The sequence below is a fragment of the Acanthochromis polyacanthus genome, chromosome 9 (genome assembly GCF_021347895.1).
Source record: "Acanthochromis polyacanthus isolate Apoly-LR-REF ecotype Palm Island chromosome 9, KAUST_Apoly_ChrSc, whole genome shotgun sequence".
Classification (NCBI taxonomy): domain Eukaryota; kingdom Metazoa; phylum Chordata; class Actinopteri; family Pomacentridae; genus Acanthochromis; species Acanthochromis polyacanthus.
In genome coordinates, this window is record NC_067121.1 from 31982753 (window position 1) to 32009864 (window position 27112).

General features: G+C 41.6%; 2 protein-coding genes across 4 annotated transcripts; one reads left to right on the forward strand and one right to left on the reverse strand.

The window, feature by feature from the left end:
* The first annotated feature begins 1175 nt into the window (after positions 1 to 1175).
* Positions 1176 to 12703, forward strand: fzr1b (fizzy/cell division cycle 20 related 1b). The gene is made up of 14 exons (XM_022193509.2): positions 1176 to 1394; positions 1724 to 1905; positions 3241 to 3342; positions 3451 to 3514; positions 3599 to 3726; positions 4658 to 4740; positions 4848 to 5031; positions 5302 to 5367; positions 5472 to 5574; positions 6635 to 6816; positions 7621 to 7854; positions 8589 to 8693; positions 10118 to 10210; positions 11122 to 12703. Exons 2-14 carry the CDS (start codon positions 1828 to 1830, stop codon positions 11161 to 11163), a joined length of 1464 nt encoding a protein of 487 aa, XP_022049201.2. The 5' UTR covers positions 1176 to 1394; positions 1724 to 1827; the 3' UTR covers positions 11164 to 12703.
* On the reverse strand, positions 12685 to 26990 carry LOC110950751 (importin-13-like). Of its 3 annotated transcripts, XM_022193507.2 has the most exons (21): positions 26555 to 26983; positions 25273 to 25398; positions 23964 to 24604; positions 22974 to 23114; positions 22745 to 22886; positions 22463 to 22629; positions 21560 to 21680; positions 19167 to 19314; positions 18758 to 18939; positions 18636 to 18662; positions 18317 to 18451; positions 16526 to 16672; positions 16289 to 16369; positions 16038 to 16175; positions 15840 to 15936; positions 15711 to 15763; positions 15569 to 15635; positions 15329 to 15387; positions 15150 to 15239; positions 14889 to 15070; positions 12685 to 13104 (listed from the first exon to the last, which is right to left on the reverse strand). In XM_022193507.2, exons 1-21 carry the CDS (start codon positions 26615 to 26617, stop codon positions 13011 to 13013), a joined length of 2901 nt encoding a protein of 966 aa, XP_022049199.2. In that variant the 5' UTR covers positions 26618 to 26983; the 3' UTR covers positions 12685 to 13010. The 3 variants fall into 3 exon arrangements, 2 of the variants coding, with proteins under 2 accessions (XP_022049199.2, XP_022049200.2); XR_007944157.1 differs by lacking the exon at positions 12685 to 13104 and having other exon boundaries at positions 15032 to 15070; positions 15150 to 15235; positions 26555 to 26990; XM_022193508.2 differs by lacking the exons at positions 12685 to 13104; positions 14889 to 15070 and having other exon boundaries at positions 15117 to 15235; positions 26555 to 26990.
* Between the last annotated feature and the right edge of the window lie 122 nt (positions 26991 to 27112).

A 27112-nucleotide genomic window follows, 5' to 3' on the forward strand; every position in this document is an offset into this window, starting at 1 on the left:
CAAAGCACTTTGCACACTCATGTGCTGTCCAAATAAAGTCTAAATTAAACTATAAATGTCAACACCCCAAGCACACAAAGATCCCATAAAAAACACAAATAACTTAATAAAAATGTTTTGAAAATGTCTGAAAATACATTAAAGCAAAAAAAAAAATTATATTATATAGCAATATTGAGTGACTTTTTATGCTGGTCAGGTATATTTGTGATGTCAAACTAATTTCTTAATTGGAAAGCTCTTTGACTCAGCATCTGGTGTTTAAAATGTGCTAAATGAAGATGATTTTTATTGCTTGAATTATTTATTAATATTGATGTATTTGACCTGTAGTCTTTTTGTTTTAACTGCATCCTAACTGTTGCCATGTTGCCCTCTGGTTATCCTGCTTTGGTGTTGCCTTTCAAAGCATTTTTATGCCCTTGTTGTTGTGCTATATGAATAAAGTTTTTCTTCTTCTTATTATTATTGTAAAAGAAGTCAAAGGTGAACTACTAATGGCAAAAACATGCAAAGATCACATGAAATAACACAAAAAAGTTAATGAAAATGTTTTTAAAATGTCTAAAAGATACATTAATACACACACAAAATGTATTATGAAATTTGTCATTAGTTTAAAATCATGTTTGCAGTATAGCCAGACTATAATAAAATAGAATTGATGTTTACTGTCACGGTTAAATAACAATTAAAGACAGATTAGCAGCCTTTTGGATTGGTGGCACAATACAAGAAAATAACACAAAGTCATTCCGAAAAAATACACAGCAAAGATGAAAGAAAATGTTTTGATAAATATTTCATATTATAACAATTGCTCTTGGAAATGATTCATATTACATTACATTCCCAAATTGCACATTTTGCTATATAATATAGCAATTGTTATAGAAAAATGTTATAAAAAATACTCATAAAATTCAACTGCTTTAGTGGGTTCAGCTGTCAAACATAACTTTAATTTCATGACTATGCATGTTTTATTTTATTCTTTAAACGTCCCGGTGTCATATTCAGAAACCACCTGGAGTTTTAATGGTTTTAAGGCAGCAGCAGGTTGAGTTTTCTGCAGTGCAGTAGCGACACCCTGTGGTCACACTGGGAACAACCACAGACTGGACTGCAGTGAGCATGCGCGGCCAGCAGGTGTCGCTGCCGAGTCGCACTGCGCTGTACCTGACAGCAGAAGTCAAGCAAAGAATTTCTGCTACAGCTGATTCGGTCGCCATCTTTGTCGCGAACATAAACAACACCAGGGAGTCGCAGATTTGGTGCTTGGATGTTCCGCCGCCGCTCGGAGGAAAACCACGACAGTCAGCCCGCCGCCGCGCTGCTCGCTTCCACCGGAGATGACGGTTGACTTGGTGACCTGAGCGTCCGTGTCACAGTCGGTAAGACGGTGTGTCGTCAGCTGATGTTGTTGCTCGTGAACGGGTTGTTGTGATGCCATGACAACGGTGCAGCTGTCAATAGCGCTCCGGGAAGCCGTTTTTGGACGTTTTTACCTTCGTATTTATCCGCTGTTTATGCTAGCTGCTAACCGCTAACACACACTGGTGTTCTTACACCGTGTAGGTTTATGTGGAGTGTCAATGTGTGTACATGAAGACGCCTGGCTATGAAGGCCGTTTGGTGTGTGTATGTGTGTGCGTGTGTTGCTAAAAAGGAGCTGCTGGTGTCTTTGAACCTCCTACACTGGTTCCTGTTTGTCTTTCACCAGAGATGGGGCTCCTCTGCGGGTTTGCTCGCCGGCAGGCTGCGGAGGTTTAAAGGGGCTCTGGGAGGGCAGCAGAGGGGCCTTTGCTGCTCGTCAGCCCTTAAGAGATGGACCAAGAGTACGAGAGGCGGCTGCTGAGGCAAATCAACCACCAGAACCTGCCCACAGAGAGCCGCCTGACCAAGGTGAGACACACACATGGGGCTAGATTGTGTTTGAACACTGGGCAGCTGTGTGGGAGTCATCTTCCAGGACATACGGAGCATCAGACACCTCATTTCCTGCATTCTAGTGTTTTTTTATGCACCTGTTTGCCACTAATGTTACTGTGAAAATGTCTGTGTTGATGCAAAGGTGTGTATTCAGGTAAAATGTGTGCTTTATTGTTTTTACTGAGGGGGTCAAATGCATGTGTTGTATTTATTGCATTCCCTCTTAAATCTACTACCACGAAATGAGTAATTTCCGGTCATCTGGGTGAAAATAAACCCTTATATACAGGCTGCCTACTTACAGCTATGTGTAAATGATATGTATGTGTTTTACAACAGTTATATTTTGGACTGCACAGTGGGGAAGTGGTTAGTTTGCAGCTTGAACATTGACGGTTCACGTCCCGGCCTTGGACCTAGGATCTTTCTGCATAGAGTTTACATATTCTTCATGTGCATGCGCGTGTTTTGTCCGGGAACTTCCTCCCACAGTCCAAAAACATGCTGAGGTTAACTAGTAATTCTAAATTGTCCTTAGATGTGAATGTGAGTGTGATTGTTTGTCTCTATATGTAGCTCTGCGATCGACTGATGACCTGTCCAGGTTGTCCTCTGCCTTCACCAGTCAGATGGGATAGACTCAAGCCCCTTCATGACCCTAATGCCAATTAAATGGCGTATAGATGATGGATGGATGGAATTGTAATTGGCATTTGACCAGTCTAAAAGCAAAAATGGTTGGTTAAATTGGTACAGATAACAGACTTTAAAGTGTAAAGCCTGTTGCAAACATGGCTTAGAATACCTGCATTAATTATGTGGCACACTAACTGGTAACACTGCAATCATGTTAAGTCATCATATATATGAAAGGATTAACTGTGAAGTTTTATTCAAGGCAGCGTCATCACTGTCACAAAGTGCTTTCCACATGAAACTCGGTGGTTCCTTTCTGTCCCTTTTCGACCTGTTAACACTCAGCCATAGACACCTTCACTCTAGAGATCTTTTGCCTGATGGAAGCTTAGAAAAATAAATGCTTCCTCCTGCATGTCTACGGCTACATACTGTCAATGCATTGCAATGACAAGTTTAAGAGTACGAAAACTTTACAGGGTTAGAGGTTTGTGTTTTTACTGCAGTGAGCAACTCAGACGTACAAAAATATCCAGATGACCCCTGTCCTCTATGACTGCAGAGAAGGATACCGAACACGTATGAACTCTGGTGCGTGTTTATTTTTGACTGTGTTATGTGAAAAATGTTGACCTCTCCTGCATCGTTTTTCATCTCTTTTACCCATCCTAGTGTTTAAGTGCTACCTGTAGTCCTGTCAGTGTTAAATCTGGGGACCGCTTCATTCCCACCCGAGCTGGAAGCAACTGGAGCGTCAACTTCCACTATGCCAATGTGAGCGGCTTATTTATTGATCTCCTCGGCGCTGCTGTTCGCTTGACTTGACAGTTACGGCTCAGTAATCAAGGCTACTGCTGACCTGCCTTTTCCCTTTCTTTCCAGGAGAACTGTCGCTCTCCCAGTCAGAACCACAAAGCGAAGGACGCCAGCTCAGATTCAAGCAAAGGTCAGAAATCCTTCCTGCTTTGTCTCCGTGTTGTTGTGGTTGTCACTTCAAGTCATTTCCACTTTCACTGCCGCCCTCCTCCAGATGCTGTAGCGTACGCAGCCCTGCTGAGGAATGAGCTGCTCGGGGCGGGAATAGAGACAGTGCCGGACCCTCATACAGACGACCGGCGGCATGCAGTCCTCTCTCAAGACTCTCACAGCCTTTTTAGGGTAAGAATCAGGGAAAAAAGTGGCCTTATGATAAAGCTTGAAGGTGTAACTGTTTCGATTTATATGTGGGTAGATTTTGGCAGACTCTCAGTTTGACACAGATCTATATATGCCTGGTTAATACACTGATGGGAAGTGCTTTCATTTAGTAGAATGGTAAAGTTTAACTGTTTTGGTACTCATCTTTAAGTTGTTAATGAGTCATGATGACCAAGTAGGCACTCAGAAATGTAAACTGTTAGAAATAAAGCACACTTTTTGCTTTTAATGAGTAAAAACTTAATGAGTAAAGACTGAACAATTATAACCCTCCTGTTGTCTTCTTTTACAGGCACCAAAAATATTGTTTCCTTGTCTGAAAAAAAAAATCCAAAAATTCAGCAAAAAAAATTTCCCCAAATTTCTGAAAATTTGCAAAATTTTAGGAAGAAAATTCCAATAATTCCTTAAAAGTTTCCGTTAAAAGTTTTATTTTTTAAAAAATCCCCCAAATTTGGCAAGAAAATTCTTGTAAATATTTTCAAAAAATGTGTAAAAATCTCCCCCCAAAAAATCCTAAAAATATCTAGTGATTACATTATATATCAGTACAACTTCTAATATTTTCTTTAAGAACATTCACAAAAAAATCAACCAAAATCCAGCGAATTTCGCTGGATTTTGGTTGATTTTTTTGTGAATGTTCTTAAAGAAACATTTTTAACGTTTCTTTTTTTCCACCAGAAAATGTTCAAAAATTTCCCAAAAATGTTAAAAATGTGGACATCAAAAGTTTCACTGTGAAAATATATTTTTTCCCACATTTTCAAACTTTTAAACGGGTCAATTTTGACCCGCAGGACGACGCGAGGGTTGAGAAGGATGAACACAATCCTGCATTATGCTTGCTGACAGACAGTTTCTAACTATGATTCTTGTTTGTTCCCTGCAGTACACTGTCCACACTAAGAGAGTGCCTTTTGATAGCGATAACGAAGTCTCACCGTACTCCCTTTCACCACTTAGTAACAAGAGGTAGGAAATGTCTCACTCGCTGCACTTTGAACAGAACTAGCGCTCAAAACCTTGCTTTTCTCATTTAGTTTTTGTCTGTTTTTTTAATTTTTGGGTTATTTCTCTAGTCACAAGCTGCTCCGCTCCCCTCGCAAACCAGCCCGAAAGATCTCCAAGATCCCCTTCAAAGTGCTGGACGCTCCGGAGCTGCAGGACGACTTCTACCTCAACCTGGTAGACTGGTCAGCGGGCAACCTGCTCAGTGTCGGCCTGGGAGCCTGCGTCTACCTGTGGAGTGCCTGCACCAGCCAGGTCAGAGAAGGGTTTCACGCTAGCTTATTACAATTCTACAATTTCATTTAGCGGCCGCTTTTATCCAAGGCGACGTACATCTGAGAGTAGAGGGGAAAACAACCTGGATAAGTGCCATAAAACAAGTTCTAGTGTGATTATTGTGTCATTTCTCCTCAGTTATCACTTATAATCTTGCAGATGAAGAACATAGTGTGTCTGAGCTGTCTTTTTTTGAAGCCTGGTGTGAACGGAAGTGCTTATTTATGTCCTCTGTGTCTATCTTAACAGGTGACAAGGTTATGTGACCTTTCAGTGGATGGAGACTCTGTTACATCAGTTTGTTGGAATGAGAGGGTGAGGCTGCCAGGACCGACTCCACGGCTTGTTTATGACGGTGTCACAAGACAGAGAAAAAGACTGGAAAAAATAAAAATAACCGTTGGCTTTGGTCGTTTCAGGGAAGCCTCGTCGCCGTGGGAACACACAAGGGATACGTTCAGATCTGGGACGCAGCAGGAGGGAGGAAGCTGACCAGTCTGGAGGGTCACTCAGCCCGAGTAGGTCAGTCAGAACTGGAGCAAAGCAGATGATTTGAAGTTAAAATTATATTTGTGTGGTTCTTACATAGACGCCTTTGGCTGGACCTGAATATCCCGAATATCCGGATATTCGTTCGCTACGGCACTATCCGGATATTAATTTGGTATCCGAATATTCACCCCACCCCCCACCCCCCGTCGGACGATAACGGGCGGAAAGAATATGCCGAGTTACTGTCTTCCCTCCGCCTTCGGCCCACATCGCACTTATCAGCTCATCTCATCATGTGATCACATAAACATATACACATATGTCTATGTGATCACTCCCTCCTCCCCCCAGACCAAAATATTCGGAGCTCGTCTCTTCCCTGCGCCTTCGGCCCACTTCGGCTCATCCCGCCGTGTTCTTCGGCTCATTTCGGCTCCTCCATTCGTGTTTGTAAACACCACACGAATGGCCGGGTGGCTGCCGACTCTGACGTCACGCTTCACTTCGTTGCATAAACACAAGACAAGATGCCGAAGACCTCTGCTGAAGACAAAACGAAGGCAACAAAGGGCGGTTTACACTGGGTTCAATCTGTCATCAGGAACTGTTGGCCAGAACTTTGTAAAAATGAAAAAGGATCCGAATTTTCGGGCCGTCTGTGTCACAAGCCGCCGCTGCCGCCGCCACTACCGCACCTCCGCCACCGCGCCGCGCGCCCCCCCCCCCCCCCCCCCTCCGTCGGACATTACGAAGCGGAACGAATATTCAGATATTCGTCTTTAATAGGGCCCGAATATTCAGAGGCCAGAAACCACTATTCGGGCCTATGCAAACAGCCACAACTCCGAGCTTCTTACCTGAGGCTCAGTTGTTCCTTTTTTCAGTTTGTCAAAGATGCATTCATTTATAAAAGCAAACACCCATATCAAAATGGTCCTGTTAAACTGGCCCGTTGCTGAGAATAAATCCACAATTTTCAGCCAATCACAGTCAGGAGTTTCCAGTGGCAATGATATGCTGTCATGTATGACACACCAGATGGATTCTGATAGCTGTGGTGATATATGAGAACCTACCCTTTGTGCCCAAGGTGCCCTGGCGTGGAATGGGGAGCAGCTGTCGTCTGGAAGTCGGGACAGAGTGATCCTACAGCGGGACGTCAGAACGCCCCCCTCAGCTGAGAGGAGGCTGCAAGGCCACAGGCAGGAAGTTTGTGGTCTCAAATGGTCTCCTGACCACCAGCACCTCGCGTCTGGAGGCAACGACAACAAGGTGAGGCAACAGCAGCAGCGCCGAACATATGCATAATAATAACAAAAAGTACAATGCAGTATATGCAAGGATGAAAAATTAAAATGAGTAAATACAGTATTACTACACTATAAACAACAGCAACATGACAAGGCTTGTGGAATAAATGCAAATGTAGAAGAGCAAGATGCAAGCAGTGCAAAAATGTGTTGTGCAGATTTTACCATGGCATGAGATGATGATATGAGAGAAGTCCGGTTTATGTTAACATCAGCCAGTGATGCTGATGTTCTACAGTCTTACAGCAGATGGTATGAATGACCTGTGACAGCGCTCCTTCTTGCTTCGTCTGCTGCTGAAGGAGCTGCTTAAAGCCCCCACAGATGTGACTTAGTTGGATTTCTACCTCTCTCCTCGTTTTGCTATTTAAAATAATCTGCTATCAGTTGTTTTGTCATTGCAGCCTGGTAACACCGAACTGGGTTGTTTCATTTTCAGGCAGGAGGAAACTGACTGAGCCAGTGAGGAAGTGAAAGCGTTACAGTTCGGCCACAGTGGTGAACACAGGGGTACCAAATTAGCTTAATGATCATCATGCACTTGCAGAGATGTGACTATGAGATTTTAACTTGCACACTTTCAAAAAGGTTACATATGGACCCATTTTGGTCACATTCTGCAAAACAAGAACATTTCAGGGTCGCATCATGACACTAGATGATCGGTGACAGTAAGAATGAGCTAATTCAGGCTTTATCCATCTTGCAGACAGAATGTTCTGACTCCAAACTTATCTTCCCTTCCCATTTCCTGTCTCTTGCCCAGTTGTTGGTGTGGAACAGCTCCAGCCTGCTTCCTGTGCAGCAGTACAGTGACCACCTGGCAGCAGTGAAGGCCATCGCCTGGTCTCCTCACCAACACGGGCTGCTGGCGTCAGGCGGCGGCACGGCGGATCGCTGCCTGCGGTTCTGGAACACGCTGACGGGTCAGGCTCTGCAGAGCACAGACACCGGCTCCCAGGTCTGCAACCTGGCCTGGTCCAAACACGCCAACGAGCTGGTGAGGAGGGTCTTATGAATGCGCACAGGACGACACGCTAGGCATTACGTCATCGTGCTGGTATCTGTTCCTGTGACTCTGTTGACACAACTTATCAGCATTAGACATCAAGAACAATACGATGATCTCATAGCGTTGAATCTAATCTGCTAAAACAAATTTGACTGCTTGTTTAGACAGGGAAACAAAACCTTTTTTGCCGACGCCATCTTTGTATGTCCAGTGTACAATTGGTGGGGTAACGTCATAGTCTTAAACGTTGAAAGTACTGCTGTTTTGCTCCTTTTTCAAAGTATGTCACAGGGACTGCAAATGGAACAGATGACCTGAGCAGATTTTGGAGAACCTTTGCGATAATTTCAAAGAAATAGACATACCTCTTGTGTGTAACCAGCAATGAGCAGCATGTTTAGGCTTGTAAATAAGTGATGTCTGTGATGTAAAACACTTTGCCATTATTAGTTTTCGACTTTGATCCAGCAATAATCAGCATTTCAAATGTCGTTTTTGCTAATTCAGTGAATTAATTTACAACATTTGCACATGTCAGTATACATCCAGTTTCATGTTATTTCAGTTTCCTGCTATTTGCTAAGATTTTGTCCCAGACCTGCTGATTGATTGTAACCTTTTCTGCTCTAGGTAATGTTGGTTTTGTATTAATTTAAATATTATTTACAAGTTAATAATACCATAACTCCAGGTGACATTCACATTTGTTTGTCTATTTCCAGGTGAGCACCCACGGTTACTCTCAGAACCAGATTCTGGTGTGGAAGTACCCGTCACTAACGCAGGTGGCCAAGTTGACAGGACACTCCTACAGAGTCTTATATCTGGTATGACTGCAGGTCTTAATGAATTGCTCTGCATGTTCACTGGATAACTGAAGCATGGCAGATTTTCATTGTGGAAACACAGTGAAAACATTCACATGTTCAGTGTTTTCTTACATTTTCCAGTTGTGACAAAACTTTTCCACTGCTTTACTTAAACTGTAAGTAGCAGTAGTTAGTAATAAGTCACAATATTGTACTCTGTTTAAGAAATTTCTGCATTAAAAAAAAAACACTACTCAAGTAAATGCATGCAAACCCCATGGAAACAAGCCTCCCCAAATAAATATCTGAATATGTGAAATATATTAACAAATAAAATGCAGTTATAAAAAATGATCTCCTACAAGGTAAATATATTTAATGATGTCATATAAAGCAAAAGGAATGGCAATAAAAGAACAAATTCTTGAATTAAAAAGTGAAAACAGTAAAAAAGAAAAATATATGGAAGTACCTAATCTAATAAAACAGTAAAATAAAATGCAGCTAAACAACTAGTTTGATAATGAGAATGGGGAAAAATGTAGGCTTTATAAATGAATTTTAAGGAGAAGCTTATAAGCTGCAATGGAACCATTATCACATTAAGGGGAAAGCAGAGGAGCTGAAACTGAAACCACACAAGGAGCCTTTATGGATATTATTGATTTTATTGCTGCTGAAGCATGAAGGAAAGGACAGCATTCAAGTGTGTGTCTGCTTAAAGTGGAGTGACTTGGAACCATGATATAATTTGTGCAGAAAGATAATATTTTCATAATAAAGAAAGATTACAACCACTGCGTAGTTCATTCACACAGATGTTGAAGTAGTTGGAATGGCCTCCTTGTTGGTGGAAGGAAGAATGATTTTTAGAATGTCCAAATGGAGAGAGGATGCAAGGAAGCATAAGTTTGCATATTGAAAAGCACCCGCATTAAGTGGCTGTCAATGTCTCCCTCCTAAATGTAATGGAGCAGAAACATAAAGCAGCAGAAGTACTTTGGTACCTCAAAACTGTACATGACTTAACTGCATCTCACATCTGGAATTATGTGTGTTTTCTGTTATAGTACAGAATTTTTCTCAATCACTACGGTGTCACATTCTCTTCTGTCCAATGGAAAACATGGTGTCGGTCATTCATGGAGCATCCTGCTGTGTACAGCTGTTTGTATGTTTGACATTTGGGGAAATGGCAATGCTTGCTAATATAAAACCATTTCTAGTTTAAAATGGTAAATTACTTATGACTTTATGTTAAGGGGTAATAAATATTGAATTTAACGTGATGCCATATTTTCTAAAACGAATCTTTGTTACAGATTACGATTCTTCACTTGTGAAGTTGGTTTTGCTCGTCTTTGCCGTCATGCGTGACACTCTGAGACACGCACAGCTTTCTGTCCTTCACCAGTTTTTCCTTCATGCTTCCCCTTTTTCAGGCCGTTTCCCCGGATGGAGAGGCCATTGTTACAGGAGCCGGGGATGAGACACTACGTTTCTGGAACGTCTTTAGTAAGACACGCTGCACAAAGGTACAGTCAGTCATGGTGCTATAGATCCATTATACCCTCCTGAGACCCAGCCCATTCCTTTCTGTCCTCTGTACTGGACGTTTGTTTTTGTTCTGTGTCTTTTGACTCATTTGAGCAATCCTACTAAATCCTGATGTGTTCAGTGGAGGACATGCTGGCCTTTACAATGATGTCCAGTGATTGGGTGGAAAAATGGGGACTTTGTTTTCATAGTGAGACAAAATGGACACTGCAAGGAAAAGAGAAAGGTTGAGGCAAATATTGTTAAGATGTTGTTTTACTTATGGTAATCATACAGTACATTTTCTTGTTTCTGATAAATTGGGGTCAGAGTTCAGTTAAACTTTTTGTCCAGAAAAATCGTAGCGCCTTTATGAATGTCAGCTGTAATGGACATGAGCACGATTTCATGTATTTTCTATGTCATGTAATAAATAAGAAGCTGTTTGTCACCATGTTTCATTCAGCCTCTTAAATTTTGCACTATTGTTATTTATTTTAGTTTCATTAGAAAATGGACCGGCATGTCTTCTTGTCCGCCTGTTTTGATTTCTAAGAGCCGTTTTTTTTTCCTACGGTGAAATCGTTCTGTTGTCTGCTACAGTGGACATGATGTAAATTCTAAAATAAGAATAGTTTTTATAAAATTCTAAATTGTGAGTTGTTGCTTTAGCTTCAAAAAGGCAGTAAAGAATCTTAAAAAGATCCATTTTGAAAGATGCTTTTTTCCCCCCTCGGTTCTCAGGAGGACGTGCTTTTGTTGTTTGAAAGTGCTGTCTCTTCATTTTTTGGTTGCTGAACAACAGTTTAAAAAAAATCTTGTGTCACGATTATTTCGAGACAAATTTTTAAATTTGAGTTCCTAAAAATCCCTTGAAATTTGACCCAGTTGAATGTCTCTCTCTTCCCAGGAGTCCAAGTCAGTGCTGAACCTCTTCACAAGGATACGATAATAAACAGCCCGGGGACAGGACTGCTTTTGAGAAGAGCCTGCTGGGCTGCAGTTGAAATGCACAGTGTCAAGAACACAACAGCAGCACTCACGGACTAGTCTGTAGACCCCTCTGTCAGCGCACCAACCTTCACTGCGACACTTTTTTCTACAAAGGATGCAGCCCCAACTTCCAACGAACGACAACTGCCATCCCTCAAAGTGATGTCACTGAGTTAAAAAAAACTGAACAAAACAAAACAAGAAGTCTGAGGGTTGTACTATGAAGCAGGATTAGTGGGTTAGTGAGGCATGCTGAGTCTAAAGCGGAGAGTTTTCAGTGTCATGAAGGTGGCTCTCTTTTAACCTGTTTGGTCACCGTGGTAACTGATGCCGCACACATCAGCTGTTTGAAGCGTCACCTTTCACCAGATCTTTTATTCACAGTGTTCTCTATGTGTGACTTAGATTCTGGGGGGGGGGGGGGGGGGGTTGTTTTATCGGCAAACCTGTTGTGTTGTTCTTAATCCCACTGAGTGAAAATGTGCAGTTACACTAGCCCAAACTGTACACAACATGTTTCCACAGGATCCTACATGCAATCAGTCGGTGATGCACAAAATGCACAGTTCTGTTTTTATTTTTGGTCCTGATTTCTGTTTTACACTGCTGGTACCACAGGTAATGGAACACAGATGTTAAAATCAATCAGTCTGTTAGTATTTGTAACTGAGAATATTCAATCAGTCACATGAATTTCACTTTAAAGAAAAACTAAACTGTTTTTCCCATATTTTTTTATTATGGGACCATGTCAGACCTAATTGCACTTCTTGAATATCATGAATGAAGTTAAAAGATCCATAGCTGGGATGTGTAGCTGTCACATTGGGGGGGGGGGGATGGTGATAAAATTAATATACGAACATTCGGAATTATGAGTTTTCCACCAGATTTGTACTAACTGATTTTCCCTGCACTACATTTTTGTCTTCCTCGTACCAACCTACTCCTCCTGACTGAAGTATCAGCACGCCATCAGTTCTTTTTGTGAGGAATAAGAGTTGCATGAAGCGTCAGACATCTTTTTTTTTTTTTTATGGGAGCACACACAGAGTCTGAAGAAAAAAATTTGAAGTTGATACGAGCCGTCATGATATTTGTTATCTCTAACTGGGGTTTTAGGTTTTGCTGTGCCTGCTCACCCAAAGCCTGGCTGTGTTGATCTTGCTTCATAGTACACCCCTCTGTTGTCACGACGAATTCGTCCGCTTAGAAAAGTCGGTCTTGTTCTCTTTTCTGTTGTGGAAGTGATTAAGTTGTTTTATTATATATTAGCAGAAATATACATGTACAAGAGTTCTAAGCTATATAACGTAATGACGTAACATTTTTAAAAGGCTCTCCTTTGTAACAGAGAGAAGAAGAAGCCTGGCTGGCATAGGGAGGGAAGGGGGTTTCTATATTTTGATAATGTGTGAATATGATCTACGGGAGTATGCAACAGAAGAGGAACAATAAATAAGTGAACAAACACAGTTGCTCATGCAGCTGCAACAACAGATCAATTTATTGTTTTGTCAGTCATCAAAAAGCTTGAGCAGAGGTTTAGAACCGTGTGCATTCATGCCAGAGGTATTTTATTAAAAACACGTTGCACAGAAACCCGCTTGACGACATAACAGTCCTCTTAATGTGTCTTTCTGAGTCGGTTCAATCCAGGTATTACGGTTTTCCAGTGAGCAGTCCTATTTGGCACCAAGTATTGCTGAAAGATTGTTTTGGGTTCTTGCATGGGAGACTTCGTTCTGACTTTGCTCAAAGACGTGCTGAGGGAGGAAACTTGAGATGCAACAACAGCAGTTCTGACTAGTAATCTGAGTATCCAGATCCCTGCAGGCCTCGACAGAGCAAAGAGAACTCCTTTACGATCTCCTTGACGCGGCGCTTGTTGGTTTGTTCCCTGAAACAGACATGAAAGGATTTATATCAGGTTTGTCGTTCGAAGTACAGCAGCTAAATTCTGGGATAGTTAGTGATGAGAAAGCATAAGCATCTCAGAACAAACAGGGAATTGTTGGCCACATCTTCCCTGTCATTTGCTTTCTTTTAGAACCAGAAAAGTTGTGTAAAAGAGAGCCAAAAAGGAATCCAGCCATTACCATTAGCCCCTGCTAGCATTGTAAATGAATGACTGTAGTGAGTTGTGAAGCTTCCTGCTTGTGTTTCTTCTAGTCTGTGTGTGTCCGTTTTCACAGTTTTGCTGATCAGAGTGGACTGGTGTGTGGAAAAACACAGATCAGAGCTTCGAAACAGCAGTCAAGACTCACGCACTGAGCTGAAATTACCTAAGCGCACATAAATTAGGTTAAAAAAACATGTAATATTTATTTCCTGAATAACTTGGGTTTTTGGGGCACTGGTTCACCGTTAGATTGCACTTTCTCTTTTCTAATATGGTGTGGGAGGTCACTCGGTCTGTTTATAAGGTCAAAGAGGGCCAGTAGTTTCAGTTGGAGGGACTAACATGCACACGCAGCAAGAAAGGCTCCCTAAATAGAACAGAGAAGCTCAGATTACAACACAGTGTGTGACTTCACTCTCTGCCAAAGAAGCTATTACTATATTTATGTTCAAAATCTTGCAAATCTTCTTCAAAACCCTCCATATTGCCTCTCTAAAATGTCATTTCCAATAAGTATTCCTCATATGAGCCAGCAATTCATGAATATGACATATTTTATTTCCCACGCTGTTAAAGTGTCAATATGAGGGTGTTTGATATGCAACACCATCTGTTATTACCACTAACTGTGACATGCATGCTTTTTATTTTATGTAAATCGAAATTTTACAGTCTCTTTAAAAAAACAACAAAACAACTCCCACTGGGCCAGAGCAGAAACAAGCTGTCAATGCAGCACTGACATTTAATGGAGCAGCAGCAGCTTTGAGCCGGGGCCACCTGATGACTTTAACCTCTTTTTACATCTCTTTTGCTCTCTATAAACTCTGCAGAGGGTTTTTTAGCTTCTTAATGCTCCGTTAAGACTCAACAGCTACGAATTAACTGTCTCGAAACAGTCGTTGTGGCCAGAAAAGTAAAATAATGAGCCAAGAAATGCTACAATGTTGTAAAGTCAGGCAATGATTTTTATGATAAAAATGTTTGATAGAGCTGCTTTAACCCTCCTGTTGTCCTCATTTACGTACACCAAAAAATATAGTTTCCTCATCTGAAAAAAAATAAAAAATTCAGCAAAAAAAAAGCCCCACATTTCTGAAAATTTGCAAAAACTTCAGGAAGAAAAATCCAATAATTCCTTGAAAGTTTTATCTTAAAAAAATCCCCAAAATTTGTCACGAAAAGTCTTGTAAATATTTTCAATAAATGAGGAAAAAATTTCTAAAAAAAATCCTAAAAAATATCTAAAGTGATTACATACATATCAGTAAAACTTGTATTTTCTTTAAGAACATTCACATAAAAATCAAGCAAAATCCTGCAAAATTCGCTGGATTTTGGTTGATTTTTTGTGTGAATGTTCTTAAGAAACATTTTTAACATTTCTTTTTTCCCACCAAAAAATGTTCAAAGATTTCCCCAAAATGTTGAAACATCAGAAGTTTCACTGTTAAATATATTTTTTCCCCACATTTTCAAACTTTAAACTGGGTCAATTTTGACGACACGAGGGTTAAAGCACGAACATGACTTCCCTCTTACATTAACAGTCGTGATGTTACCTCAGGAGCTGTAGGGTGAAGGTGTGTTTCTGCTCCGTGGAGACCTGAGCTGAGGGGAACCCCGGAGTCTGCAGTGTTTCTTTGAGCCACTGGGACAGAAGAGCTGGACAATGTCTGTTTAGACTCAGCAGCACCTCAGAGAAATGTTCCGTCAGACTGCGAGGAGACCCACCTCCAACCGCCTGGGACAGGAATGAAGCACACGACACTTTTAGTTTTAAATCTCAGGAATAAAAGCTCTGAAGACCATTCTACACTCGCCTGCAGAATGGTCTCCGTCAGCAGCTTTCCGTCCCTCTGCAGGACGTCACCGAGCGAAGGCATGTCTTTACAGCGACTCAAGAACTCTGTCTGTCAGGAGCATGAAATCATCTGTGAGGTGATGAATTTAGAAATAAAAAATCGGGCGGAAATTTTTGCATATTCCTGCTTCAACTCACAAAGAACGTGCTGGCAGCTTTCACTGTGGGCGTCTCTGGAAACTTGACAGACAGAATCCCTGCAGAAAAACAGGATAAAGAGAATTTTAAATCACTGCCTCAGCTAATGAGTCACGCAAACGGATGTGTTAGGCAGAATTTCAACACTTCTGATAGAAAAGTTGGACTCAGTTTTTTTATATTATGAAATTCTATCATTGAAACATTTGTCCCCTCTGCATACAATGCAATGATACTCACCACAGTAAAACAACGCTTTCACATCTAACTGGTCAGACAGGTACAAATCAGGCTTTCTTTTAAGAATCTGTTACAGGAAGACACAGTTAGGGAAAGATTTTTGTCTGACGCAAACGTGCATTAACATGAATATTCACCCAACCTGAGCATGAAGGTGCATAAATGATTCAGCAATATCAGGATGATCCCTTGGACCTGCCAGAGAAATACATCAAGACCAGTCAGAGCTACATCTAAAAGCTGCTGATCAGACTCTGCAGCTCTTTAATACCTTGCTGAAATATATTAAGCGTGGTGGATGTCAGCACTTCAGTAAGGCTTCTGATGTTTGAGATGTGATGCTCCTCTCCAGCAAATATGTGAACCATCTAAAAAAGAAAAAAGGAAAGAGCAGGAGACTGATATCAGATCTGTGAAAATCCTCGTTAAAGTCAGAGAGATGATACTTCTGTTTCATGTGGAGGTGTACCTGACGTGCCAGGTCCAGAGCCGAGGCTTGTGGGAAGGCGCTGTAGATCTGCCCCAGCATCTCGCTCAGCTCAGCCACCATCGGCCCGAAATCATGTAGGAGGGTTCGGACCGATTTATCGAAAACCCCGCACACTGCCTGCAGAGGGGAGGACGAGGGGAAAGAGCTGTGAGTCATTAAACACGCTTAAATCATACATGCACAGACACACACTTATATGCATATTTATAGAGGCAGTAAAACCCTCCTACCTCCACCACATCTGAGTCATGGAGCCATTTACTGAGGATGGTCTGGATCAAAGTGAACACCTGCTGCAGCACAACTACAACCTGCATGTATGAGACAAAAACAAAGGCAATATGACAAAAATTAGATTATAAGAGATTCTGAAGCACTTTAGGACATTTTCTACCTACATTTACACGCATACTGGCTTCATGAATCTTTTGTTTTAATGATTTCCTGTCATTTCCCTCTGAACTCACTGGGTTTTCTGTGCTCAGAGGCGGTGTGAGTCTGGGACTGGCTGCTCCCTCTAAGTCGTCTGTCTGTCTGTTGATGTCCAGAGTGGTGAAGAGACTCGACAGCATCCCCAGGATGTGAATAATGCTCTGTTTGTTAGCGGGATTGGGCTATAGGAAGAGAGAAAGTAGATATTCACAGTAGAAGCTATGTGATAATAAAAAGAAAGAGTGAGTTTAATATTATTGTAAATCTTGCATGAAATGCTGCAAAATTGCTGCTCTGCTTTAAAAAAAAGAAGCAGCAGAGTCCTGATCCTGAACCCTGAACTCAAAACTGTATACATAATCCTGATTAATAGCATTTATTAGCTCGTTAAAATGCATTTTATGTCGACTTTAACAACTGTGTAGTGTGTTAATTAAACTGAAGTGCACTTAGTGAGAGTCCAGCATTTACAAATGAAGCTGAATTAGAATTATATAATTCTACAGTTTCATTCAGCAGATGCTTTTACCCAAAGAGATGTACATCTGAGAGCAGATACAACAAAAGTAAAGACCTAGTCAGGAGAAAACAACCTGGATAAGAGCCGTAAAACAAGTTCAAGTGTGACAACAGGACCGTGGCGTCTATAGACAGTGCATGAGGTAATCGGACTTTTTCGCCATGCACTGGCCCTGTTGTTGGCTGGATGTAGAGAGGGAGGTGTGTAGACCTGAATGAGAGGGCTCAGGTAGGAAGGAGCTGTTTTCATTCTAGTTTTGAATTTTATGCGGGGAGCAACTAGAAGCCCATGAAGCGATGTGAACAGCGGGCTGACATGTATGTGCATTACTCCTACTTCTTACCTATTATTAGTAGTTATGTAATAAATAACTATTTCTGAGCCTGTGAACACACAATTTCATAACACTTTTGTTGTTTTCATGTGGGAGATCTGGTTTGTCAGTGCTCCTCTGACTGGTTTGACGTGGAGGAGACCCAACTGCAAAAAACCTGATAGCACATACTGTCATGCAAAATCAGAGTGTGAACTACAGAGGGAGCTTCTCTCCCATTAATAAGACATGAGCTCCCCTCAAAACTTGATTTGTGCATTTTGAGGAGTCTCATTTTACTGTATCCTGCATGAAATTAGGCTACTATGGATGCATGGTTCACATGTGAGGGTGAAAATGAATCCCTGATTATGTTGGAGCCATATCATAAATCTCACAATTTATCCAAACATCCGGATAAAACTAAGAAAACAGAAGAACTATCTTAACTTTCCATGGTGCTGAAATCAGGCAACAACAGCTATTTTTCACCTATTCTCTTATTCTTATTATCTATTCTCAAGCTCAATCAAATACTTTATAAATCTTCATGCATCTGTTGTTTCTGACCATTAAAAAATGAAACATGGTGACCGCCCCCACATTCTACACACTCGATTTATTTCAATGAAAGTGTGATGACAGTTGAGGGGTTGTTTGTTTACTGCCAGCACTGACAGCCAGCTAGCGTCAAAACACGCCCACGCCTTCCGGATTATGCACAACTGCCTCGTTTCTGAGTCCCAAAACTGTCAATAAATAATACAAAAACTATTATTTATCAAATTTTAGCTTTTTTTCAGGCTCATTCGTGTAGCTTCATGAGAATTACTGAAGATTTTTAAACCAAAGTTTGAGGGGATTTAAGCAACGGCATCAGAGGCTTTTGAATATATTTTACATTTGCAGCAAAATAATAGCATAGCCTGCTCAACTGCGGCACCACATTTATGATTTCAGTGCTATGTTTTCATCTTTTTTGTCTTTGCTTACCTCCTGTTGAGCCAGTGAGTCCAGCTGCTGGACGTGAGGGGTGATGAGCGAGTGCAGTCGGCCTAAAATCTCCTCAGCTGGCAGAGCGGACAGCAGGAAACCCAGAGCCTGCATCAGCCACATGCACTGGCTGCTCTGCACACACACACACACACACACACACACACACACACACACACACACACACACACACACACACACACACACACACACACACACACACAACACAAATCATAAATGCTATCCTCACAGAGAAAGTTGATGCTGTCAAGTTTCCACAATCTATGGCATTGTTCCATGCTGAAGGCTGCTTACTCACCTTATGGATCTCTTTAATCAGCACATCCTGCAGGAAAGCACACATTTATGAATACAGGACTCACACTGTTGTTAAAAAAGACGCTGCTAGTCTGTAACTGTGTGGCGTTGTGTGTGTCTGACCTGTGATACCGTCAGGATGTCCTGAGCGTAGGGGCCCAGGTCGAGCCGGCACTCCCTGCAGATCCTCTTCAGCGTAGACACACTGGACACAGACAGCTCTGGCTTCACCAGGCCCTGAAGCACCATGGGTAACATCCCACCCAGCATCACCGGGTGGTCGGCCAGCCACTCGGCCAGAGACCCTGATCAGCAAGGGAGGACCAGGTAAGGTCACATTTAATGTAAATTGTATGGCCAAAAGAGACAACCTCAGTAGAAAGTCTCAATTCTTGTACAAACTGATCATATTTGTCATTTTACAGTAGAGTTTATTGTAAAAGAGCTGCCGTATAAATTATAAGGAAGCAAAAATCTATTCATAAATATGTTTAAAACACAGATTTTGCTCTTTGGGAGTCTGATTATGTACCTATGGTGTACATGACAGTGTCGGCCAGCATGATGTTACTGATGTTGATTCTGGGGATCAGACCAATGAGGCCAGGAATAACATCAGAGTAGTTCACATCGATGGTCTCAGCTATGGACTGGAAGCCAAACAGCAAGGCCTCTGTGTCCTGAAGGTGAAGAAAAAACACCAAAGTGTGGTGTTAGATCAAGAGAAGAGCACAGGAAACACAGTCTAGTAGGGGTAGACAGAGGTGCTGTGCAGGGAGACAGCATTTACCAGCTGATCTAGCAGTCAGTATTGTATATAACAACTTCTAAATGACCTCTGATGTGAATCATTGACAAGCGTGCTGCATTTTTTATTTTGAATTACTTAACAGACTGTATTTACAGGAGAAACATGTAGCGATAAATCATCTTAGCTGTGTTGGAAGCTCTCACATCTATGAGCCCTTTATATCTGGACGATAAATCATATTTTTTGTCGACTCATCCAGCTGTTTTATCACCACAAAAAGACTGATAGTCCTTTAGATGATGGTTCAGGCCCATTTCCCTAAGGACACATTTCTTCGCTTCCTCACATCTTTTCCTCTCATCTTACCTCACAGTTTCAGTGGGAGACACTACGATGCAGAGAACAGACGAAAGAAAGGGAATCGTGGATGCAGTTAAAGGAATTGAGATGTACTCTTTATGCGTATTAACAACAAGGAAGTCCTCTAACTTCGGTCTCTGTGGCGTCATTTTGTCTTGTGACCTCCTGTCTATACTGGAAGTGGCTATGTGTTGCATCTGACATGTGATTGTCTTTACATTTTAGCAGATTTCTGAACAGTAAAATTTTATTTTACTGAAACTGAAGGACGTTCAGAGGTGGGAGACTTTATTCTACAGCAGCCTGGCAAACATCGGCTGATATTTAATGGTGCTAATTAGCTCAGTTCTCCTACACAGCTCTGAGATCAGCTGCTTTGTTACTGTTATTACAATCATGCTGACTGGATTAATCTGATGAGTCAATCTATAATTGAGGGACTTTTGAAGTCCATGGGATATATCTTGCGTACAAAGTAACAAAACTAATGTTTTTTATGTTCATTATGATCATGTCTTTACAAATCCCAGAATTACTCATTATGGAAGAAATCACTTATTCATAAAAAATGACTGGATATCAGTACAATGTCAACTAAATAACCATCCGAATTTAAGAACAACCACCTTCTAATTAGCTAAACAATAAGAAAGTGAGCTTATTCAAAAACTGTTTTGATTGTGTTCTTTTATTAAGTTGAGATAATCATGACAGATATTTCTTTTTTGGCAACATATCAAATTTTACAAGGAAAATAACAAATTCATTGTTTAACTAAGTTACCCATTACAAAAGCACCTGTCAAGGAAGTGTGTTAATTCCAGATCACATGACCTGCTCCACATGATGTCATTTCCTCCTGAAGAAAAGACTGACAAGACTCCAAGGCTTTCTGAGTTATTTAATATAAAGTAGTGTGTGAGTCAAGTGTGGATTTATCACGTCAACAGGTTTACGACAATATCTTTATAAATAACTTTCCATTTCAATTTTACTCAATTGTATATATAATATTTAGAGGAATCTTTCTGTAAAAATGCCGTGTGGTGTTTGGTTATCAGGCGTAAACTAACCGTGACGTCACCCGTTGGTTTCAACGCCGAGAAAATGAAGCCCGGATATTGCTACTTCCTGGTCGCCGTTTTGGATTTTTTGGAGCCAGTGACGTAAAAAGCGTCATCAAACAGGCTGGACCGGAGAGCAACTAGGGGCAGGATTGGCTGAGGACTCTCTTATCCCGCCCACATTTTACCGCAGAGGCTTCTGCTGCTGTCCATCAAGTATAGCCACGCCCCCTGGCTCCGCCAACTTTAACGATTTATTTAAAATTCAGTATTGATTTATTTTAAGATCGGCCACCTGATCTCTCATTTTGACCATGAAAACTAACGGGAAAAAAATCCTGAGCTGTAGAAAATCAGTCTATCAAATTTTATTTTCTCCAAAAATGAATTGGGGTCTATGGAGAAAAAGCTTCTTGGAGCCAACCCTAGCGGACGGCGTGATATTGCAAGTTTTTGACACTTCCGGGTGGGCTTCAATTCTGGAGCCAGATGCTACGTCCACTATATATACAGTCTATGTTGGTTATAGGCAGCCATGTTGATTTTAGGCCTGAAAACATCAAAAATGTCAACTATGTTACAAAAAGTCCTTCAATTAGATGTTGACCCTGTGGGTATTTTTAACGTGACTATACCAGTAATATATCATAGCAGAAGCTGTCTCTGTCCGCACACAGCTCCTGTAATTTGCTACATATGAGGATTCGGTTTCACATGAAGTGCTTCAGTGTTGCTTGTTAATGACGTTACCTGCCACACCGCTGACTGCTGGGGGTCCATCAGCTGTCTGCCCAGTCGGTCATAGAGGTTACTGAGCAGCTCTGCACCCAGCATTTCATACACATACATCAGAGTGTCAGAGATGTCTACCCTGGAAAGGAAAACAGTCAAAACAACATAGTTAACTAAATTACTGCCTTGTGGTTGCGTGACTCTGACAAACCGGTAGTAACAGTTTGTTATATATGCCTGTCCAGACTTGACCTTTTGGGCATATTTGGCTTTGCTTCATCTAATCTTTTCAGATATTTATGTGAAATTTTATAATAATTAGAGTACAAATTCTTGACTCAGGGGAAAAAGTCTGCTTTGTACGGCCACAGTGACCTCTGACCACCAAAATCGAACTTGCCAAATTTAAAGAATTTCCCTCAAGTTGTTGCAGACATATCACCTTCATGACAGTAGTATGGAGAAATGGACAATCTGTGAAAATAATTCCTTCATCTCGTCTGTCTTTAGCAAGGCCTAAAGATGCAATGCAAAGCTTGAACTGTAACACTGGTTCCACTATTCCTGCAGTTATCAGACAGAATCTCAGGATGAGCCAATGACAGACTGACTAATCTAACAGCACTATCAAGTCCAAATTTAAATTTTCACAACACTTCAGTTTGACGTTGGTTAAAGCACAGACTCAACAAGCCAAAACACAAGGAAAATTATTTAACAAACATCCTGTTCAAGGATTATTATTTGTACATGTTAACATGCTGATAGCGAAATTAGGTTAAAGTATCACTGGGCCAAAGTAAGGCCATACAGCATGTGCCCCTAAATTTGAATCAAACTGATACATCTTACCACCATTTTTGGAAAGAAAACAAACTTATACCCCCCTCCTTAAAAGCTTCCACCATTTTTCTGCCTTACCTGTAAATTCGAAACTGCTCTTTGTCGTCTGAGGACCAGGATTCGTACTCCTCCTGGGAGGGATAGTGGGATTTATGTAGCAGCACGTCCACTAGTTGGAAGTAAATGGGCCTGTAGACCTGCAGGTAAACTGCCTGCTTGTCCTCCTCGAATGACAGAATATCATCCTGAAAATTCAAGAATAAATTTCTCGTCAGGAAGGCAAACTGCACGTTTATTGCATAATTCCTGAAATACTATGCAAAGAAAAGTGATCATTATATTATTGTTCAGTCTCCTCACCTGCAGAGTGTACCAGAAGGTGAGTGTAAGTGAGCTGGTGGTCTCACTAACGGGGTAGTGCCCAGGGATGCCCGTACAGAACAGGATCATGTTCACCAAAGCCAGATATTCCTGCCAGTGGTCCACCTGTTCCAACAAAACCCTGTCAGACACAAACAAATTAACAAATAAAAGGCAAACACTGTAGCCTGCTTGCAGAACAGGGTTGTGCATGTGCATCTGTGTGTACCTGGAGTGCGTTTCACCCATAGCGACGGCAATACGACAGATACCATGAGAGGTTTCCATGTCTCCATCCTGAGCCGCTGTCTTCAGCTGGTCGTGGAGACCCAGCACCAGAGGCAGCAGGTTCACCAGAGCGTTAACGTACCTGCACACAAATGATCAGAGTAGCACACCTTTGGTGTAAAAAAAGAAATGTTCAAAATGTTTCTTAAGAACATTCACAAAAAAATCAACCAAAATCCAGCGAAATTCGCTGGATTTTGGTTGATTTTTTGTGAATGTTCTTAAAGAAAATATTAGAAGTTTTACTGATATATACAGCGCCCTCCATAATTATTGGCACCCCTGTTTAAGATGTGTTCTGAAGCTTCTAATATATTCATTTTTTTTTCTAAATATATAGGACCACAATGAAAAAAAAGAGGAAAATCCAACCTTTAAATCAAGTGCATTTATTCAGTGGAGGAAAAAAATCACACATTAAGAAATAATTCTTTTACATCAAATCATGTGTGCCACAGTTATTAGCACCTCTGATGTTAATACTTTGTACAACCCCTTTTGCCAACAAAACAGCACCTAATGTTCTCCTATAATACATTTTTCAGCAATTTTCAGTGTGAGAGTATGCTTCTGCAATAAAAATTGAATTTATTTTAAGGCTTTCAACACAGCTTAACCAGGGATGCCAATAATTATGGAGGGCTCTGTAGATGTATTCACTTTTTTTGGAAGATTTTTACTCATTTTTTGAAAACATTTCCAAGTATTTTCTTGCCACATTTGTTTGTTTTTTTTAAATAAAACTTTTAAGGGAAACTTTTAAGGAATTATTGGAATTTTCTTCCAGAAGTTTTTGCAAATTTTCAGAAATTTGGGGGAATTTTTTGCAGATTTTTTTTATTTTTCTCAGACGAGGAAACAATATTTTTTGGTGCCTGTAAATGAAGACAACAGGTCTGATGATCCGTGCATGTCCGGGCGTGTTTCTCACCTCTGGCAGTCCGGCTGAGAGATGGCGTTAACTATCGTCTCCACTGCCGTGTCAAACAGCTCCGGGTTGGACAGAGCAGTGAAACAGTCCTGGACGAGTTCGTGACTTTCCCCTAATGGCACATCCAGCCCCACCCAGCTGGACAGACAGCGCAGCACCTTCTCCTTCACCTGATTCGACGAGTCCTGGCTCTGCAGGAGCTGCCGCAGCATCGGACACACCACCGCCCACTCCCCGGCCAGAGCCTCCCTCAGCTGGCCACGGCGGGCTTGGGCCAGACGGCTGCTGTGGAACTCCTCTGGAAGGACGGTGAGGAGCTCCAGCAGGGCCAGGCAGTGCGACTGGGGGTCCTGAGGGGCCTTCGCACCAGAGCCGTCTTCAGGGTCGGGTTTCTGCGGCTGGAAGGCCCTCACCATGTCGGCCACCGGCTGGGACCAGGCCTGGGGGATTAAGTTCAGAGCCATGGAGGCCAGAGCTACACACAGACGGGTCAGCACCATTTTGGGCCCAGAGGAGAAGTGCAAGATGTGGGAGAGAAGCTGCATCCTGAGGCTCTCGTGCTGGTCTGCAGGGAGGTCGCTCCAGTGGCGGGAGATCTTGGTGTGGAGGGTGCTGGCGCCGAAAAACTGGACCTCTGGGATCTGCAAAGAGAGGCATTCAACCTCTGACATTCAACCTGTTAGTCTTGACTTCCTGTCTGCTGCATGATGTTCTTTCACCCTCGTGTCGACACAGTTTAAAGTTTGAAAATGTGGGGAAAAAAATATTTTAACAGTGAAACTTCTGACAACATTTTTGGGAAATCTTTGAACATTTTTTTGGTGGGAAAAAAAAAAGTTAAAAATGTTTCTTAAGAACATTCACATAAAAATCAACCAAAATCCAGCGAAATTCGCTGGATTTTGGTTGATTTTTATGTGAATGTTCTTAAGAAAATATTACAAGTTTTTCTGATTTATACGTAATCACTTACGATATTGTTAGGATTTTTTGTGAGATGTTTTACTCATTTTTGGGAAATATTTACAAGAATTTTCTTGCCAAATTTGGGGGATTTTTTAAGATAAAACTTTTAAGGGAAACTTTTAAGAAATTATTGGAATTTTCTTCCTGAAGATTTTGCAAATTTTCCGAAATTTGGCGATTTTTTTTTTTGCTGAATTTTTGGATTTTTTTTTTCAGACAAGGAAGCAATATTTTGTTTACTGCCTGTAAATGAAGACAACAGGAGGGTTGACTGCGCACAGAAGTAGAGGGACATGCAAATATACATCTGTAGAAACTGTAGAGAAAAACCCCAGTACTAGACCTTGTCAGGGCTGAGCAGGGCCCAGCAGAAGTGCCAGGCCCGAGCAGAGGTCTGGGCCTGGGTCAGCCACTTCTGGGCCACGTTCTTACGCTCCATGTCTGGATCAAAGTACAGCTGGTAGAGAGCCTGCAGGAAGAGAGACGAGCCAATGCAGAGGGAACAAAGCAAGCAAATTTGGTAATTCAATTCCTTTCAGTTTTATTTGTGTAGCGCCAATTCACAAGGAAGGAAGCACTTGGCGACAGTTGTAAAGAACCAAAAACCTAATTATAGCTTAAAGCGCTCGTAAATATTGATCAGAATGGTTTAAACGGACAGGAATCACATCCAACTTTCCCATTTATTTTGGCGGAGGAGGTGAGCGACTCATGGGAAGCCTTTTGCTTTATTTGTCTTCTGTAACAGGTTGATACATACAGAGCTCATAAAGGGTCATAGTGGAATTTTTATAGCATGAAACTTCAAATTTGCAGAGCTGCATTTACATAATCGCTGTAAGGTGAAATTCAAGTTTTCTTTCAATTGGCTAACATGTTCTAATGGTGCTTTTTTTACATGCTTTTTGACACATCATGAGCAAAACGAGCCGTCAGTGCAGTGACTGAGCATTTCTACCCTGCAAAACAAACAGATTCAGACTTTCATTGTTGGAAGTCTTGTGGTGCGGGGCTTTCTGTATCATCATTCTTCTGCAGAATTGGGTTCGAACGTGTGGCTGAATTACTCGAGCTGTGAGCTGGTGTGCTCAGCTGCAGTGCTGGGTAAACAGAGAGGCAGGGGCTTTATAGATCTAGACAGAGTTACATCTAGGCCACTTTGATGCATTAAAAGATTATTGTAATGGGAAAAAAATTAAAATATGTACTTCATTGCATGGAGATGAGCTTTCAGGGGTTCAATTTGACCAGAGGGGGACTTTAATTATAATACATGCGATGTGTGACTAGAGTAAAAATGTGTTGTCATGGCAGCTAATCCAAAGCACATGGTGTTAGTTATTATTAGGACAGCATATGCTTATAGCTGGTATCATGTTACAAATGGTCCAGTTGGCTGTAATCTCCCCAGTCTTCAACTACAATTACCAAACTACCTTGTTCTCCTTGACTAAAACTAAATGCTACTGCTGGATCAAATAATTCATTTTAATATCAATGGAAGATGCTGCAGCTCCAGTGGATTCACATTATGTGGATGTGTGTTTTAGTCCAACAGCTATCCCTGCAGGTTTAGTTTAATAAAACAGACATCCAGTGAGGATTATTACAAACAGGCAGCTTACCGACTCCACATTCTCCACCGTTAACTCCACCGGTGAGTCTCCAGGGCTGACTGGAGGCTCCATCTGGCGCAAAGTGAAGGGGTCTCCCTGTTGCTTCTGGGTGTCTTTTAGAAGTTAGAGCGCAGCAGGTAAGGAAAAATGATCATAAAAGCCTTTAAAAAAGAAGAAAAAGATCCACAGAGTGTCAGATGAGGCTGTCAGAGGACGCAGAGGGTCCGTCAGCTGTCCATACAGTCCACATGTGGGCAGTGCGCTCTGGCATGACGACGCGCTGACCTCTGCGGGGGCGCAAAAGTTGTTGGCGCACAGCAAACTCTGGCACACATTCGAGCCTCACATGTTTACAAACGAACGCTCCGAGCAAGTCTACGATGCTGAATAATGCGGGGAAAACTTGCGCCCACGGATTCCACTTGTGCGCTGCGCTCTCAACAGGCGCTCCTGACGCACGCAACTGCGCCTCTGACGCACTGGCAGCTGATTGGAGCAGCGGAGGAACGGAACCCTGATGTGTCTTTTGTTTTTTCTTTTTAAAGATTTACATGAGAGAATCTGTAA